We start from the raw sequence: 19,298 nt of genomic DNA, 5'->3' as shown, positions 1-19,298 counted from the left end.
TGACATCTGGATCTTGAGTCAGACCTTTTTGGCTCTGTGGCCAGCAGTGCTGCAGATATCAGGCTCCCACCAGATGGCACTTAGAACAAACCTTTTCTGGACAGATGTCCACCCTGCCAGCCAGGTGTCATCGGCACCCGGTTGGCAAAATGCCTTAAGGGGTCCGTGTTTATTTGCTGCAATTGCCCGCGTCACAAAAGGCGATGGAAAGAACCAACCCGGCCCAGGTGGTTTCCCTGCCTCCCCAGAGCCCCAGCTCATTACCTCTTCTGTAATTAAGTCCCTCGCTTTCTGCTTGCCATTTCCACTTCCCCTCTTGGCTGCGCCCGATTGAATTCGCAAGCAGTTGCCTTGGCACAGGAGGGCCAAATGGATTTGAAAATGAGTCCCTGGGGAAACTGCTTGTGAGGAAGAAGGCAAGGGGGGGGGGGGCTTGCTGACAGCCACTCGGAAAAGGCCCAGGTAACAAAGCTAAGACGGCTGCATCTGGAGTGGAGCACCTCCACTGCTATCCAGAGAGGCCTGCACGGTGCCCAAGAGGCATTATCCGGGTGGGGGATAGCAAAGGAGACAGAGCTGTTGCCGCATCAGGGTTTGCATTGCTGCCGGCCATTTAGCACCCAAGAGTAAATGGCGGCGCAATGGAGAGGGAGCCTTCGTGCAGGATGGCTAAAAAGCGAGGCTGCAGGACCTCTGTGACTCTCTTTATATATATGTTTGTAATGTCTTTTGTAATATAAAATAATTTATATATATAGAGAGAGAGAGAGAGAGGGAGAGAGAGAATGATTTAAAATAATTTAGAGAGAGAGAGAGAGAGAGAGAGAGGGAGAGAGAGAATGATTTTATATTACAAAAAACATTACAACCATACTACCACAAAATACAATTGAGAAATAAAAATTACGTACATCAATACTTTGTTATTTGTTACTTACTGTCTTATTTCCTCCCAAACATCACATACAAAACACACACACACAAAATAATAATGAAAATAAATATTTCCCCCCTCCTTTTATCTTACAAAATCTTTTCAATTTTGACTTCCTGTCAAGTCCCTTTGCATATCTTTTATCTTACAATTGAATGTGGATGACAATTAAGGATTTATTGTTTTCTGAATGTATTGGAAATTTTATATAGAAAGGTTTATTGTTTTGTGCACGTTCACAGGACCTCTGTGACTCTCACCCAGAGCCCAAGGGCAGGAGGAGCCGGGCGTTGAAGCAGGAGCTAGGATGTGGGAGAAGGGGAGACAGGCAAGGGAGCGACTACCTTTCGCTACAGAAACAACTGTAAGAGTAATTCCTTGGGTTGGCACCAAGTAAGGTCTGCAGGAGTTGCAGTCCAGCTGTCTGCTGGCTAGCGCACGTTCCTGCATCCTGGACCTTTCCCTGCTGGGGCAAAATGTAAGCTCGCCTCTCAGCAGTTCAGACAATCTTAGCAGAGAAGCCGGCAGCAGGGAAGCATTCGTGTCTGTATGTACACACATGAAAAGTGTTAGAGAGACCCCTCCCTGCTCTGCACTCACCGTGATTCCATTGAACTCCAGTGCCATCTTGCCCAGGGCAGACGTGCCAGCTCCTTACAGGTGTGTCTGGCAAAGGATGCTCCAGGTCCTTCTCCTTCCAGCAGAGCGAAACCAGGGAAGGCCTGGCCAAAAAGGTGCCCTGCTTCTCCTCCAGGCTTTCCTCTCCAGCCCTCTGCCTGTGCAGATCTCTTGTTTTTCCCTGGCAGGGGCAGGAGCAGGCAGGAGCGCAGCGGGGCCCACCTGCCAACCCCCCAGGGGGCTGGGTTGCCACATGAACGCCATGGGCAGCCTCCAGCAAGGCCTCACCCTGCTCCCCCAGGAGGCTGGGCTGTTTGTCACCGCAGCCGGTTCCTGCTCTCAGCTCCCTCCTCCCTCCCTGCCTCTCTCCCTTTGCACATCTGCCCTGCTACCCCCAGCTCCTTCCTTCTCTCAGGCCAACATGGAAAAGAACTGGGGTGGCAGAAAGGGGGACGGCTGGGGAATGGAGACTTGAACAGATGGCACAATTCTCTCCTTTCGTGATTTCCTTTCCAGGTAAATCACCGGCTGGGTTGTGGTCAATTCAGCTTCTGTTCAGTTTCCCCCGCCCCGCCCCCCAGTCATTTGGGGCTTGCTTTATTAAAGAGAGGGGCGCAGGTGGCACTGTGGGTTAAACCACAGAGCCTAGGACTCGCCGATCTGAAGGTTGGTGGTTCAAATCCCGGCAACGGGGTGAGCTCCCGTTGCTCGGTCCCAGCTCCTGCCAACCTAGCAGTTGAAAAGCATGTCAAAGTGCAAGTAGATAAATAGGCACCACTCAGGCGGGAAAGTAAACAGCGTTTCAGTGCGCTGCTCTGGTTCGCCAGAAACGGCTTAGTCATGCTGGCCACATGACCCGGAAGCTGGACGCAAGCTCCCTTGGCCAGTAAAGCGAGATGAGCGCCACAACCCCAGAGTCGGCCACAACTGGACCTAAGGGTCAGGGGTCCCTTTACCTTTATTAAAGAGAAGAGTGTGTGCTTCATCAAGGAAAGGTTTTCTCCCTCTCTCATAATACTAGAGCCCAGCGGGGCCAGCCAATGAAACTGAATGCTGGAAGATTCAGAGGGAAGAAGCTCACACAGTGCGCAATGGAACTTTGGAACTCACTCCAGCTGGAGGCAGTGCCAACCTCCAATGTGGTAATAGCTTCAAGCACCATGGCTAGTGTTACGTGTTACAATAATTCTAAGTTCTCAAATATAAAATAAATGTTCATAAACGTACAAGGCAATCCCATACATAAGTATATAAGCCATGTGTCTGAAATAGTACAGGAGAGCAATCCTGAAGCCATTGTGACTCTCCCAAAGCATTCTGACCCTCCCAAATTGACCTCAAATATTTCTCTGCAAGAAGGAAGGAAACGGGAAAACCTCCCCATTGTCTGTTGCTTACCTGTCTGAAGGGCTTATGTGTGTATGAACAGGGTGAGCCTGTGACCTGGTTTCAGGAATTAAAGTATTTGCCCTCACAAAAGAATGGCCAGGCTGCCCAGGTAAAGCAATCAGTGACCAATATCAGGTATCCTGGCAGACAGGATTTCTGCTGTAGACCGCCTCCTTCTGTGATGTGTGTATGTTTTAGGCGGTGGTCTTGGGCTACAGGATGGGCAATTTCAAAAGTCCATATAAGGGCTTGCGCACCATTGTTCTGGGTTCCTCCTCCCTCCTGCATGGGGGGTGGGGGTGTGAGAGCACCCTGTTGCAAGTTAATAAAGATCAGGCTTACTAGCTGCCTTGCTTCTCAATATATCGTATATACTCGAGTATAAGCTGACCCAAATATAAGCCGAGGCACCTAATTTTAGCACAAAAAACTGGGAAAACTTATTGACCTGAGTATAAGCTGGTTTACCACACCACAAACCTGGTGGTGGCGGCAGCGGCGGAGGAAGAACAAGCAGCCCGCCGCCGCTGCCTGCCTCACTCAAGTATAAGCTGAAGGGGGGCTTTTTCAGCATAAAAAATATGCTGAAAAAGTCGGCTTATACTCGAGTATATAAGGTACTCAATAAACTCTGGTTGGTGTTTTCTCCTACCGATAGGGAACCCACTTAAGGACTCCATATGTGCTCTTGGATACCCCACAAGGGAAAAGGAGCAGGCTTCTTCTATATCAGCTAGGTTCGATTGCTACTGCCTGAGGCTGCCGTGCCTCTGAATAACACTTGCTGGGAGACAGAGTGCTTGCAGGCTTCCCAGGCAGGAGCAGGGTCCAAGTGCAGCCAGCCCAACAGCCGTTGATGCAGGCGGCATACAAGAGGAGTGGTCTGCTGCCGCAACAGCAGAATAGCATTCAAAACATTGAGCAAGGAGAACAGCCAAAGTGCCATTCAGCATTTTGGAATTAAACCTGGACCATCTGGGGCAACTGGAGCAGGGCTGGGGGACCTTTCCCGCCCCAAGGGCCACCTTCCCTTCTGGCCAACATTCTGAGGGCCGCACTCCCGTGGTGGGCGGGGCCAGAGCCAAAAGTGGGCGGAGCAATGAGGGCAGCTGCTTTTTCCCCCTTTTAAATAGGTAGCTCACAAATAATAGCAGTGGGTCACTAGGATACCATTACGGTGGGGCATTTCCGCAACAACAGAAAGTATCGGAAAGAGATGTTGCGCATGTCCTGCCGGGGAAAGGGGAAGAAGCATGAAGCTGCCCACTAAATTGTAATGCAGGACAGGGGTTCCCTTTGAAATATTGGTGCCTATGAATGTGCGGAGGAAAATTCAAAAAAAGGACAATCGGTTCAACTTTTCAGGAAAAAAACCCCAATTTTTAACAACAAAGATTGTCACCAGCACATTCCTAGAACAGGCCCCTTGGTCCAAATGGTCCTGAACCTGCGGACTCCACATGTTGCAGAACTTAGAGCTCCCAGGAGCCCCAGCCAGGGGGGACAGGAGTTTGGAGTTTGGCAAGCCTTGAAAACATTTAATTCAGTCTTTGTTTTTCGTGCTGCTGGTCTGTACGGAAAAGAGACCAGTATGGGCTGTGCAGTGCCTGCCCCTCAGCTTCCTTAAGGGAGAGGAGAAGGTGAGCAGGGAAGAAAGTCGCCTTTCCGAGGAATCTTTCCGACAGTCTTGGCTGTGAACTACAGCAACAAATCAGTATGAGCCTCAGTGCTCTGGCGTGTGCGGATGTTGGTGAGAAGAATCAGACCAGAGGGAGAGCAAGGGGTGCTGGCACTGCAACCCAAATAACATGTTCCTTGCCCCGATTACTGGAGTTCTTACTCTCTTCTCGTTAGTCTCACTTCCAGCCCTGTGTGTCCTTTGTGGGCTCCTTGTTCTGGCGACATCCTGATTCCAGCTGATCACCAAATGTGCGACTGGCTTGACCAGCGAAGGCCGCCTGCCCTGGGGCACTTGCACCCAATCTACTCGCCCTGTTCTGCCCAAAGCCAGGAGGGTCCGTTCACCAGGGCCTCAGTCGGCTCCCCGCAGTTGCTAGCGTGTCTCTCTATCTCAGCAGCGGGGAAACGGAACTGGCAGATGGGGCAGTGGACGCAGTCTGCGACAAGCTCTTCCCACGACGATGGAGACGAGGAGGAAGATCTCGCTTCAAAATCCTCTTCTCCACAGCTGGAGGCATGAGCTGGTAAGAGATTGGTGGGGAAATGGCCTGCGGAAGGAGGCAAGAGGGTCAGACAAGAGCCACCAGAAGCTAGAACCTCCCTTCTCTCCCACCCCTGTCTCTGGCCACAATCCACTCTGAGATTGACAGTTGAGGTTAGAATACTACTGCAACATCATTATGTGTAACCCTCCTGCATGTTGCGAATACGACGCCAATCGCTTCAGCGTGGTGCAAACAACGCTATCTTCTCCCAACAATTTCTCCTCGCCAAATAGTGCCACGTGTTGCAAATCAAAGACGGGAAACATCACGCAAACAAACACACAAGCACAAAGAAAGCATCATTTAAAACTAAATGGCTACTCAGCGATTGATTGCGGATAGCAGAGCTGGCCCAAGACATTTTGCTGCCAGAGGCAAAGGACAAGATGGTGCAACCCCCTTCCATGTTCAGAAGGTGACGACAGGATAGCAGCATCCCCCAGCACACCTGAGGACTGCCGGCTAGTTTAGGGGGTGTTGTGCACCTCCACTTCTTGCCTTCTAACAGAGGGGAACAGCCAAGGAGGTGGTACTGCTACCGCCCCTCAGCTCCTGTCGCCTGAGGCAGCTGCCTCCCTCTGCCCAATGGTCGCACCGGTCCTGGCAGGCGGCTTATTTGAATTTGCCATCTGTTACTCACCCGCACAGATGGGGCACACACCCAACTCCACCTCTCTCTTTCTAGGCCATCTCTCTTCCTCCTCCTCCTCTTCACGTTCCATGTTCCTCAGTCTTCCCTGCTGGCCTGGGGCTCTTCGCTCCCTTCGAGAATTACCCCTACGCTTGACAGAAGAAGCTGCTGCAGACCTGTGGAGAAGGTTGTTGCTCATTTAAAAGATTTTAAAGTCTCCCTTTATACACATCTCATCTCAGCAAACATACACTATTTATTCAAAACGACTACTATGCATGGTGGTATTTTCCCTTTGAGTATACTTTGTCTTCTATTTTCAGGGATGTAACAAATCAGACTCCATTAATTTCCCATATTATAACAGCTGCATTCAGGTCATAAATAAAATTTTATTTTTTATTATTATTATTATTATTATTATTATTATTATTATTATTATTATTCCGCCAGTATCATGCCCTTTAGGAGTCATGAAACATCTATTTTTTCTGGGTTAACGGAAGCTGCAGGATACAGAGTTGGCCACAGATTTGCTCTGGGAAACCACCACCTTGAACCCTGAGCTGCATCCGAAGGGCAGCTGACTGGGACTGAACCGGAAGGAAATTCCCCACACGGCCAAATCACCTCGTCAGGTTGCTGCATGATGCCCGTCTTCGACTCGTTTTCGTGCCTCCTCTTCTGGCAGACGATTCCTGCTTGGGCCCTGCAAGATGAATCAAGTCAGCAACATTAGTCATGCAGGGCTGGTGTGTCTGGTAAGACTCACCTGTGGGGCTGACTGCTCCACAGCAAATGAGATCCCACAGAGAGAGATGGAAACAAAGGATCACCAAAGAGGGGATCTTGCCCAAACCCTCCTCCACAAGGCAGGACTGTCCACCCACTGATGAAAACCCTTATTCCACAGTGGCTGGGGACCCAGCCAGATGGGCGGGGTATACATTATTATTAATTATTATTATTATCATCATCATCATCATCATTATTCTGCCATGCTGTACACAGTGGCAGAGCTACCTGCTCTGGTACCGGGAGCGGTGTACACCCAGGGGCATGGCGTGCGTCGGGAGGTGTGAGCGGCGAGCCCCTGCCCCCGCCTTCGTCCGCCAGTGTCTGTACCCCAAGCAGACATCCACTGTCACACATGGTAGGAAGAGGGGCGGACTTCAGCTGAGGAGACCAGAGCTCAAAGTTGTCAACTTTTTATTGGTTTTATGTTCTAACAACAACAACAACAACAATTTATTTCTACACCATCTGACTAGGTTTCCCCAGCCACTCTGGGCAGCTCCCAACAGAATATTAAAAACACGATCAAACATTAAAAACTTCCCTAAACAGGGCTGCCTTCAGATGTTTTCTAAAAGTCAGGTACAGTGGTACCTCGGGTTAAGTACTTAATTCGTTCCGGAGGTCCGTACTTAACCTGAAACGGTTCTTAACCTGAAGCACCACTTTAGCTAATGGGGCCTCCTGCTGCCGCTGCGCCGCCGGAGCACAATTCCTGTTCTTATCCTGAAGCAAAGTTCTTAACCTGAAGCACTATTTCTGGGTTAGCAGAGTCTGTAACCTGAAGCGTATGTAACCTGAGGTACCACTGTAGTTGTTTACTTCCTTCACATCTGATGGGAGGGCGTTCCACAGGGCGGGCGCCACTACTGAGAAGGCCCTCTGCCTGGTTTTTATTGCTGTAAACTACATGGTGCTGGAGAAGACTCTTGAGAGTCCCATGGACTGCAAGAAGATCAAACACATCCATTCTGAAGGAAATCAGCCCTGAGTGCTCACTGGAAGGACAGATCCTGAAGCTGAGGCTCCAATACTTTGGCCACCTCATGAGAAGAGAAGACTCCCTAGAGAAGACACTGATGCTGGGAAAGATGGAGGGCACAAGGAGAAGGGGACGACAGAGGATGAGATGGTTGGACGGTGTTTTCGAGGTTACCAGCATGAGTCTGACCAAACTGCGGGAAGTAGTGGAGGACAGAGGTGCCTGGCGTGCTCTGGTTCATGGGGTCACGAAGAGTCGGACACGACTAAACGACTAAACAACAACAACAACAAACGTGTGTGTGTGTGTGTGTGTGTGTGTGTGTGAGATACAGCAGTATGCAAAAAAAAATTAATAATTAAAATCGCCACAGCCCAAAAAAGCCATTGGATGTGTCTTGTGCCAATGAGGAGAGTCTCAGGGGACTGAGCCGGAGACTCACAAGCAGAATCTCAACCCAGCAGTCACTGGGTGGGGGAACGGGGCGGGGGGGAGTATGCTCAGGGCTACAGCACTTGGGCAGGCTTTTTTTTAAAAAAAAAAAACCTCCCTCCTGCACTGTTTTAGTGGAAGGTGCCATTCACAGGCCACCTGCATGACATCTTGTTTTGTCGACAGACCAACCTGTACAGGGTTACTGTGAGGATGAAAACAGAATAACCTCATCCGTGCCATCCTGTTTGGAGAGTGCTATTGTCCCCCACTCCTCCCTTTTTATCCTTCCAAGATAAACAGTCTAAATTACTTTGATCTTTGCAGGCAGGATAAGATTGTAGCTGATCTACTCTGCAGCTAGAAGACAGCAGGGAAGAACTGACGGGCCAGAGACCCTATAATGGTTATCTTCCTCCCTCTAGTGGCTCTTAGTAGGCTGTGAGGGAGGTCTCTAGTTCTCTTCAGTGGCTCAGGCACCAAGTGATGCTTCCAAACCATTTTCAAAGGCAGCCCCACATAAAGCACATTGATGATTGATTGATAATTCATTATTTATTATTATTATTATTATTATTATTATTATTATTATTATTATTATTATTACCACCACCCTACCCACTCTGGGTGGCATCAGAACATACTAAAACATCTGTCATTAAAAACTTCCCTAAACAGGGCTGCCTTCACATGTCTTCTAAAAGTCAGATAGCTACTTATTTCCTTGGCATCTGGTGGGAGGGTGTCCCACAGGGCAGGCGCCACCACCAAGAAGGCCCTCTGCCTGGTTCCCTGCAACTTGGCTTCTCGCAGTGAGGGAACCGCCAGAAGGCCCTCGGCACTGGACCTCAGTGTCCAGGCCGAACGATGGGGGTGGAGACGGTCCTACAGGTCTACTGGGCCTTTGAGGCCGTTTAGAGTTTGAAAGGTCAGCACCAACACTTTGAATTGTGCTTGGAAATGTACTGGGAGCCAATGTAGGTCTTTTAGGACTGGTGTTATGTGGTCTGGGCAGCCGCTCCCAGTCACCAGTCTAGCTGCCACATTCTGGATTAGTTGTAGTTTCCGGGTCCCCTCCAAAGGTAGCCCCACATAGAGCACATTGCAGTAGTTCAAGTGAGAGATAACCACTCTGGCGAGACAGTCTGCAGGCAGGGAGGGTCTCATCCTGCGTACCAGATGGAGCTGGTAGAAAGCTGCCCTGGACACAGAATTGACCTGTGCCTCCATGGACAGCGGTGAGTCCAAAATGACTCCCAGGCTGCGCACCTGATAACTGAAGTCAAGCTACCCCTGTCCAGAAAGGGTCATAGTTGGGCCACAAGCCTAATCTGGTAGAAGGCACTCTGTGCCACCAAGACCACCTGCACCTCTAGTAGCAACTAAGGATCCAGGGAAAAAACCCCAATCAGCAGCACAGATCCATCAGGACTCCCCTGCTCTGCGCCTGAGGGCCCCAGTCCTGCCACTCAACACCTGGCCCAGGGCTCTACACCTGATGGGCTCTATAAAGGACTGCTGCCGCTGCTGCTGCTGCTGGACAGAGAGGGCTCAGTTTTGTTTTGTTTTGTTTTTGTTTAAATTGCTGTTATTTTTTACCTATGTCATTTTAAACTGTGATATTAACGCTGTACTGTATTCTTAGCTTTAGATGTTGATTTATGTGGAAATGGTTTCCCATTTGGTTGTGCATTTTTTTATGTGGTTTATGATTTTTGTAATTATGTAAATCTTGTTATATAATAATAATAATTTATGATTTATACCCCGCCCATCTGGCTGGGTCCTCCCAGCCACTCTGGGCGGCTTCCAACAAAACACTAAAGTACAATAACCTATTAAACATTAAAAGTTTCCCTAAACAGGGCTGCCTTTAGATGTCTTCTAAAAGTTTGATAGTTATTTTTCTCTTTGACACCTGATGGGAGGGCGTTCCACAGGGTGGGTGCCACCACCGAGAAGGCCCTCTGCCTGGTTCCCTGTAACTTGGTTTCTCACAGGGAGGGAACCGCCAGAAGGCCCTCGGAGCTGGACCTCAGTGTCCGGGCAGAACGATGGAGGTGGAGATGCTCCTTCAGGTATACTGGGCCTTTGAAGCCGTTTAGGGCTTTAAAGGTCATGCTGTAAGCCGCCTTGAGCATTGTTTTTTTAACTGTGGAAAGGCGGCATACAAATAAAAAATGAAATGAAATGAAATGAAAAAGGAATCTGGCTTAGTCTTTCCAAGGTTTTAAGATTTTGTCGGGCACTATCCCAGTGTGCTCAAGCCACTCTCTCTGACACGGGCTGGAATATTCACAAGACCAGCTCAACACATCAAACATAGTTTGAATTGCCCCTTGTGGATCTGCCCTCATGTTGGTGCTTGGAGGGGTAGCTGATCGGCAGACAGAAGTGTCCCCATCTCTCCACCCCCCTCCGCATCCCCAATACTCACGCGACGCAACTGGCTCCTGGGCTTCCTGCTGGCTCTGCCCGTCTTCTTTGCTCTCTGCAGAAGGAGGGGTGGGGCCAGGCACCAGGGGGAAGGCTCTTTTGCGGGCACAGGCCCCCTGCAGCACCATCCTGGCCGGGCGGCTCATGCAGGTGCCAGGGCTGGAGGCTGGGTCCAGCTGCTGCAGCCGGCTTTTTAGCGCCGCTTCCTGCTCGGTGCTCCTGCAAAGAGAAACCCAACAGCTGCTTCCTCAAGAGGCCACTGCAGAACCAAGACTCCAGCTTCCTGGAAGCAATGCTGCTACCAAGAGACAGGCGTGGGCAAAAGAACCACAAGAACAGAGTCAGAAACTGGAAAAGGACTGTCTGTTCTCTATTGTTCCAACCTGCCCTGTCCAAAAATGGAATGTATTGCACATAAAGCACACTGATGGCAGTCCAGCCTTATCCTGAAGACCTCCAGAAGTTTCAAACTAACATTTTTTCAGGCTAAGGCCTGCATTGCCTTCTGTCCATCCTTCTGGGGGCGCTGTGCCAGAGGTGGGTGGGTGCGAGCAATGGATGCACACACGCAGGTACTTACGATGGCGCCTCTGGGAAGAACGTCCTGCAGAAGGCTGCATTGGAGAGCCATGGGCTGCTGCTGGGCTCAGAAGGAGCCTGTGGGCAACAAACAGGATGAAAGAAGAGAGGTAACATTTGAGAGATCAATAATTAGCAAACTGAGGAAGTCCTTTTGTCCCCTGCTTCTATAAGGTAAAGGTAAAGGTACCCCTGCCCATACGGGCCAGTCTTGACAGACTCTAGGGTTGTGCGCTCATCCTACTCTAGAGGCCGGGGGCCAGCGCTGTCCGGAGACACTTCCGGGTCACGTGGCCAGCATGACGAAGCTGCATCTGGCGAGCCAGCGCAGCACACGGAAACGCCGTTTACCTTCCCGCTGGTAAGCGGTCCCTATTTATCTACTTGCACCCGGGGGTGCTTTCGAACTGCTAGGTGGGCAGGAGCTGGGACTGAAAGACGGGAGCTCACCCCATCGCGGGGATTCGAACCGCCAACCATGCAATCGGCAAGTCCTAGGCGCTGAGGCTTTTACCCATTTCCTGCTTCTATAGCTCAGCTCAAATACAAAAAAACAAGAGATTTTGCTCATCAGGATAAGAATGGCCATTCTGGGCTAGAACAACAGCCCACCTGGCTCAGTATGGTGTAGTGGTTAAGAGCGGTAGTCACGTAATCTGGGTAACCGGGTTCGCGTCTCCGCTCCTCCACATGCAGCTGCTGGGTGACCTTGGGCCAGTCACATTTCTTTGAAGTCTCTCAGCCCCACTCACCTCACAGAGTGTTTGTTGTGGGGGAGGAAGGGAAAGGAGAATGTTAGCCGCTTTGAGACTCCCGAAGGGGAGTGAAAGGCGGGATATCAAATCCAAACTCTTCTTCTTCTTCTTCTATCCTGCCAATCAAAGGCCTCAGGGATGTTCACAAGCAGGGCGTCCTTGCCAGCATCTGGCAGGCAAAGCAAGGTAGAACAAGGTCACTGTGCTTCTGAATAATGGTGGCTGCTAGGAACAGTAGACCTTCAAAAATCCCTCGAGTGATTTCATATTGCAGGGAACATAAGAACCACCTGCTGGATCAGGCCAAACCCCACCATCCTCTTCTCGTAACCAGATCCCTGTGGGAAACCAGCAAGTAGGACCGGAGCACTACAGGACTCTCAGCTCCTGAAATTCCCAGCAACTGGTATTTAGAAGCATTACTGCCCCTGGCAGTAGAAGCGGAACAGACAATGGCTAGTAGCCATTGAGAGCTTTATACCCCATGAATTGGTCTAACCCTTTGAAACCATCTAGGCAGGTGGAAATCACTGCCTCCTGTGAACGAGTGCCGTAATTCAACTATGCGATGCGTAAAACACTTTCTTTCATCTGCCCTGAATCTTCAGCTTCACCGGATGTCAAAAAGTTCTAGTGTTCTAGTATTTTCTCTATTCACTTCCTCCATGGATAATTTTACGGACTTCCTGGGGGAGAGGGTGGCTTTTGAGCAGACAAACAGCAGAATTGGCAGCCTCCCAATTACAGTGGTACCTCGGGCTACAGATGCTTCAGGTTACATACGCTTCAGGTTACAGACTCCGCTAACCCAGAAATAGTACCTCGGGTTAAGAACTTTGCTTCAGGATGAGAACAGAAATTGCGCAGCAGCGGTGCGGCAGCAGTGGGGGGCCCCATTAGCTAGTGGTGCTTCAGGTTAAGAACAATTTCAGGTTAAGAACAGACCTCCAGAATGAATTAAGTTCTTAACCAGAGGTACCACTGTATTTTAATTTGAAAAAAATAAATACATGGGGAGCTTGTGCACACTTTATTTTGGTATTTTAGTATTTTAGTATTTTATTTACGGGACGCGGGTGGCGCTGTGGGTAAAAGCCTCAGCACCTAGGGCTTGCCGATCTAAAGGTCGGCGGTTCGAATCCCCGCGGTGGGGTGTGCTCCCGTTGTTCGGTCCCAGCGCCTGCCAACCTAGCAGTTCGAAAGCACCCCCGGGTGCAAGTAGATAAATAGGGACCGCTTACCAGCGGGAAGGTAAACGGCGTTTCCGTGTGCGGCTCTGGCTCGCCAGATGCAGCTTTGTCACGCTGGCCACGTGACCCGGAAGTGTCTCCGGACAGCGCTGGCCCCCGGCCTCTTGAGTGAGATGGGCGCACAACCCTAGAGTCTGTCAAGACTGGCCCGTACGGGCAGGGGTACCTTTACCTTTTTTATTTTATTTACACAAACAACTTCACTAGTTTAACACCCAGTTTGTGCACAATATTCTTTACTTGCTGGATTTTGGCCCCCATGCTTGCGTAAAATTGCAGGATAGCTACCCATGACCCATGGATCTGTACCTGACTAGGAACAGAGACTGGGCCTGACTTGCTGTCGTCTACGTCCTGTGGAGTGCGGATTCGGATGAAGGAGAGACCGAACTGCGTGCGCTTGTTGAAGGGCTGGCTACAAGTGAGTCTGATGCGATCCCACTTCTCGCCTAGAGCTGAAGCCAGGAAGTCTCCTGTAGGGCACAGAGAGGGAGATGCCGAGCGAATACAATCCAGGCCATTTACAGTCCTCAGGTGGCTCCACAGGGATGAAGAGTGCCCACCTTCTTACCTTCTTTAAACATCCGGACTGCAGAGCGATTCTTATCCAGCTTTGCATCAGCGGGCATCATCAAGGCTGTGGTGGGCAAGAGAGTGAGGTAGCTCTGGTCTAGAGGCCAGGAGGATCGTCCCACGTCTATCTGAAGGAAGGCAGAGCCACAGTTCCCTGAAGAGCACAAACAGAACATCAAGTTCTGCACCAAAGAACTTGCACTTTGACTATCAAACGTCCGAAAGTTGTCTCCTGCTGGCACTGCCTGCCTTTCCTCCTCAGTTTAGTTGAGTTGCAGTGCACTCATATGGGATTCACAAACATTCAGACTCAGAGCCCTGCAGCCTGCCCTAGTCTCCTGCTCCTTTTGTTTTTTTTCCATTTATTAATTTTTCACTTTTTAAATTTATTATTTCGGTCACAGACCAGTTCCAGCCCACAAACAATATCAAGGAAGTCATAAAACACAATAGGGATACATTTGAATTTGCAATCAGGTATAACAGGGACAATAACAGGGACCCCTGGCCATTAGGTCCAGTTGTGGCCGACTCTGGGGTTGCAGCGCTCATCTCGCTTTACTGGCCGAGGGAGCCGACGTATAGCTTCCGGGTCATGTGGCCAGCATGACTAAGCCGCTTCTGGCAAACCAGAGCAGCACACGGAAACGCCGTTTACCTTCCTGCCAGAGCAGTACCTCTTTATCTACTTGCACTTTGATGTGCTTTCGAGCTGCTAGGTGGGCAGGAGCAGGGACCCAGCAACGGGAGCTCACCCCGTTGCGGGGATTCGAACCGCCGACCTTCTGATCAGCAAGTCCTAGGCTCAGTGGTTGGACCCACAGCGTCACCCGCGTCCCAATACAAATATAGCAACAATTAAAAAATATATAAATTCAAACTTAAAACTGTTTTGAAGAGCCACAGACTCAGCTACCCAGCCATCACCTGGACACAAACCTACACTGCAATACATTTGCTCAGAATGCCAAAACCTCATTGAAGAACATGCTGTCTTAACATATTTTAGATTTAAAGCAGCGTGTCACTTGCTCTGTGGTTCTAATCCTGCCTTGCAGTTACAACATCAGGCCTTAAGAACACAAGAAGGGCCTCCTGGATCAAGCCTTTCTAGTCCAGCATCTTGTTCTCACAGGGGCCAACCAGATGCCCATGATGTGAAAGCTGCAAGCAGGATACAAGCACGAGAGCAACACCCTCCCCTCCTGTGATTCCCAGCATCTGGTATTCAGAATCACTGCTGCCTCCAACCACAGAGGCAAAGCAACCATGGCTAGTAGCTACTGGTAAGCCTTCTCCTCCATGAATTTGCCTAAACCTCTTTCAAAACCATCCATGTTGGTGGCCATCACTGTCTCCTGTGGGAGGGAGTTCCACAGTTCAACTCTGTGCTGCGTGAATAAATAATAATAATAATAATAATAATAATAATAATAATAATAATAATAATTTATTTATTATTTATATCCCGCTCATCTGGCTGGGTTTCCCCAGCCACTCTGGGCGGCTTCCAACATAATATTAAAATACAGTAATGCATCAAGCATTAAAAGCTCCCCTAAACAGGGTTGCCTTAAGATGTCTTCTGAATGTCAGGTAGTTGTTTATCTCTTTGACATCTGGTGGGAGGGCGTTCCACAGGGCGGGTGCCACCACCGAGAAGGCCCTCTGCCTGGTTCCCTGTAACTTGGCTTCTCGCAATGAGGGAACCTCCAGAAGGCCCTCGGACCTGGTCCTCAGTGTCTGGGCAGAACGATGGGGGTGGAGACACTCCTTCAGGTATACTGGACCGAGGTCTTTTAGGGCTTTCAAGGTCAACACCAACACTTTGAATTGTGCTCGGAAACGTACTTTAATGTTTGCTGAATCTCTCAACATTCAGTTCGTTGGATTTCAACAAGTTCCAGTGTTATGAGAGAGGGATAAAAACTTCTCTATCCCTTTTGTTCCCAGAGAGGGGGTTCCTTTGCTACCTCCTCCCACATGCTTACCCACATCAATGTAGCCAATGCGGCTTGCGTGTTCCAGCTGCAGCTCTGCTTTCAGTTGCCTGCTCCGGTCCTGGGGAGAGCTGAGCCAGGGCCGAACCCCTTCTTCAAGCAGCAGGTTCTCCACCGGGGACTTGGGATCCTGCCCCAGAGAAAGGAGCGAGAAGAAACAACTGAGGAGCACAGCACACGACTCCACTTCTGTATACTCTCAGGGCGGTATTTATCCCTCTGCACCCACTAGATTGCTGCAGAACTGCACAGTCCACTATTTGGCACTGGAGCTGGCATCTCAAGATGCTCAGATCTCTTCTACTGCAAGTTTATAGTCCTTAATTTGAAAATGCATATGCCAGAAGATCCTAGGGCGAGAAGAGGGCGAGAACTAATAGTGGTGAGACTCTGGGTCTAAGCTCCCCATTGCACTGCTAGTAAAATAATAAAACCAACTGGTTACCATTTGGAACACAAAAAGAGCCAGTTACCTATTTTTTGCTCTATAAGACTCACTTTTCCCCTCCTAAAAAGTAAGGGGAAATGTGTGTGCGTCTTATGGAGCGAATGCAGGCTGCGCAGCTATCCCAGAAGCCAGAACAGCAAGAGGGATTGCTGCTTTCGCTGCGCAGTGATCCCTCTTGCTGTTCTGGCTTCTGAGATTCAGAATATTTTTTTTGTTTGCTTTCCTCCTCCAAAAACTAGGTGCGTCTTGTGGTCTGGTGCGTCTTAAAGAGCGAAAAATACGGCATATGATGAGTTGGTGACATGATATTAACTGGTGTTTTTTATTTTTTTTAAAAATCAACGTTCAAAGCTTTTTACTATTTTTAAATAGCCGTTTGCCTACTAATATACTAGATGTTTTGAGCTCAGCTTGTTTTGTAACTCCCTATTTCCCTTAATTTAAAAGAACATGGATGTTACCTGAAATGTGAAAGACACAACGTATTTGATTTTGACTGGAGCCATTTCCAAGGATTCAGTGAGACACCCTCATTTGCTCAGGTTTTCATTTCCGCTTATGGGGTTTTTCCCATCGCGAGCTCCACCTGGTTTGGGGGGAAGAGAGATGGATTTCTTTTTCGCTTCTTACTCCCTCGGGATGAGATGCCCGGGGCCTTCGCTTCTGTTCTGTAGGTGAGGACGCAGCCCAGCCACAATTCACCCCCAACCGGGGGGGGGGCACTCGAATCCTCCCCTCCCTCTCGGCCACAGAGCTCAATGCCTGCAACCCTGGGGCGGGTGGAGTGGTCAGAAGACCACGGCCTCATCTCGGCCCTGTCCTACCTCGCAGGGAGGTTGTGGCAGGGATCAAACGAGAAGGCACAATAACAATGTAATAACTGCACTAAATACAGGCATACCTCGGGTTACAGGTTGCTTTTTTGGGGGGTTGCGGACTGCCGAAACCCAGAAGTACCAGAACGGGTTACTTCTGAGTTTCAGCGGCCATGCATGTGCAGAAGTGCTAAATCGTGCTTTGCGCATGTGCAGAAGTGCCGAATAGCAACCTACGCATCTGCAGACTGTGGGTTGCGAACGCTGCGGGTTGCGAACGTGCATCCCGCACGGATCACGTTCGCAACCCGAGCATCCACTGTACATCATCTTCGCAAGGGGGGTGTCTGAAGAGCTCCAACATTCCGCCAATGAAAATAGAGACATCCTAAGGAAAAGTGGAACACTCCGCAGAGGATCAAATCAGAAACCGGGACGGCTTCTCTAAATCAGGGACGTCCCTGGAAAATAAGGACGCTTGGAGGGTCTGCAGGAATGAACAGCTCAAGAATCCCAGAAGTTGCTTCCTGCTGCTGAGTCGGAATCTCCTTCCTTGCCATTTGGATCCCTTGGTTCGGATCCTTCCCTCCGGAGCAGCAGAAATCTAGCTTGCTCCATCTTCCCCGTGGAAGGCGTTTGAAGATGTCTCTCCTGCCTCCTCTCCGTCTCCTCCATTCCATTCCCAGCACCCCCAGCTCCCTCAACTGTTCCTCACAAGGCTTGGTTTCCCTCAGAGAACTACAGTTCCCAGCACCCTTTGCAAACCACAGTTCCCAGGATTCTTCAGGGAAGTTGGGCTTTGCAGGTGTGCAGCCTCGGTTTGAAGCGTACAGAGTTACACTTCAAGAAAGAGGGAAAGTTCCCCTTGGACCTGCAGCTGCTTCCTCCCTCTTTCCGATGCCACTGAAGGGGCACGTCTGTGTGGGCGCAGATGGCGCCACTGAGGCTGCAGAGAGTGTGGCTAAGAAGCCTTGGCAGAGGCAGCTGGCTCCCTACCTGTGGCTGAAGACATCCTCTTCGTCCTCTTCGCAAGGGGGGTGTCTGAACGGAGGGAGGAGGAAGAGCTTTATATATCTGGTTCCTGACTCACAGGAAAGCCCTGCCTCCCACCCACATGCCCCCAGCAGCCAAAACAAAATGCCACAAAATAAGTGAATGATTTCCCCCCCCCAAAAAAATAATTACACAACAAACATAAAAAGGATAAATTGATCTTACATTACATATACACTACATTCTCACTGTGAGAAGCCAAGTTACAGGGAACCAGGCAGAGGGTCTTCTCGGTGATGGCACCCGCCCTGTGGAATGCCCTCCCACCAGATGCCAAAGAGAAAAATAACTACCAGACTTTTAGAAGAAATCTGAAGGCAGCCCTGTTTAGGGAAGCTTTTAATGTTTAATAGACTATTGTATTTTCCTATTCTGTTGGAAGCCGCCCAGAGTGGCTGGGGAAGACCAGCCAGATGGGCGGGGTATAAATAACAAATTATTATTATTATTATTATTATTATTATTATTATTATGAGACTAAGATAAATGTTACAAAGTGCATAGTAAAAATATTTAGGGATCTCAGATAAATAGAATAGCACTTTAAAAAGGGGGGGGGGAGAGACAAGACCAGAAAAAACAACAACCAAAACTAAACAACAAAAACGAAAATATACCAAAAGTAGAAATACTTATGAGTGAATGAATGAATGAATTTAACCCTTCACAGTCCGGACTGCAGCACATACCTCTTTCTCTTCCCGAGGGGGCTTCTCTCAGCACCCGCGGGACCCGGGAATTAACATATGCAAATGAGGTACCTGAGAGAGATCTCTCTCCCCGCCCCAGGGATCCCGGGAGCGCCTTCCTTAGTTTCCCGGGGTTTCTCAATCTCCCGCCAATACTGCCCGCCCCTTGACCCTCGACGCTGATTGGCTGGCTGCTCGTCTCTCTCCTCGTGACGTCACCGAGGTCGATCGTTAACGGACTGGTGTTTTTTTAAAAAAAGTTTTTAAAATAAATAAATAAATGCTTTCTACTACATGGCAGAGGCAACTTCGTTTCGAATCACGACGCTAAATTTGTTCTTTATTTTTTTAAAAGAAGGAACTCTGACAGGAGAGGCCGCAAAGCATGCTGGGAACCGTAGTCCTTCCTCCCGCCGGCCTCGAAAGCGCCGCGCGCAGCTGGATTTAAGGGGCGGGGCAGACGCCAGGGAGCGTCCCTCATTTTCCTGCTGGCGTAAGAAACGTAGAAAGTACCCGGCCATCCCGTGAAGACTGTTGCGGCGGTTTCCAGAAAGTGCATGTGAAAACGCAGCCTGCCGGGACTTGGTCCCTGACCGCCTTGTCGGCCAAACAGGATTTTTTGCGCCCGCTTACGAAGCTGCCACATGTCGGACGCTCCCTCGCCCGCTTTGACAGAAGCCTTTGGGCAGCTCGG

The 19,298-nt window shown here is 49.7% G+C and overlaps 1 protein-coding gene across 2 annotated transcripts; it reads right to left on the bottom strand.

The window, feature by feature from the left end:
* Positions 1-903: 903 nt before the first annotated feature.
* On the bottom strand, positions 904-19,255 carry XNDC1N (XRCC1 N-terminal domain containing 1, N-terminal like). Of its 2 annotated transcripts, none has more exons than XM_077926860.1 (11): positions 18,605-19,255; positions 17,859-17,961; positions 16,509-16,633; positions 15,591-15,729; positions 13,598-13,753; positions 13,336-13,499; positions 11,023-11,099; positions 10,444-10,661; positions 6,428-6,506; positions 5,807-5,973; positions 904-5,169 (listed from the first exon to the last, which is right to left on the bottom strand). In XM_077926860.1, exons 3-11 carry the CDS (start codon positions 16,551-16,553, stop codon positions 4,925-4,927), a joined length of 1,290 nt encoding a protein of 429 aa, XP_077782986.1. In that variant the 5' UTR covers positions 16,554-16,633; positions 17,859-17,961; positions 18,605-19,255; the 3' UTR covers positions 904-4,924. The 2 variants fall into 2 exon arrangements, with proteins under 2 accessions (XP_077782986.1, XP_028581595.2); XM_028725762.2 differs by having other exon boundaries at positions 17,859-17,903.
* Between the last annotated feature and the right edge of the window lie 43 nt (positions 19,256-19,298).

The sequence above is a fragment of the Podarcis muralis genome, chromosome 4, assembly GCF_964188315.1.
Source record: "Podarcis muralis chromosome 4, rPodMur119.hap1.1, whole genome shotgun sequence".
In the NCBI taxonomy this organism is placed as follows: Eukaryota; Metazoa; Chordata; class Lepidosauria; order Squamata; family Lacertidae; genus Podarcis; species Podarcis muralis.
The sequence above is the reverse complement of the archived record's forward strand: the minus strand, read 5'-3'. Positions and strand labels throughout refer to the sequence as shown.

Bases quoted from the DNA above. Each gene is read 5' to 3' on its own strand.
- XNDC1N (XM_077926860.1), bottom strand. From the start codon at position 16,553: ATGGCTCCAGTCAAAATCAAATACGTTGTGTCTTTCACATTTCAG. The intron at 11,100-13,335 runs GTACAGATCCAT...TGTTGCCCACAG, and splicing joins CAGTCTCTGTTCCTAGTCAG to GCTCCTTCTGAGCCCAGCAG. The intron at 10,662-11,022 runs GTAAGTACCTGC...TTCTCTTTGCAG, and splicing joins TTCTTCCCAGAGGCGCCATC to GAGCACCGAGCAGGAAGCGG.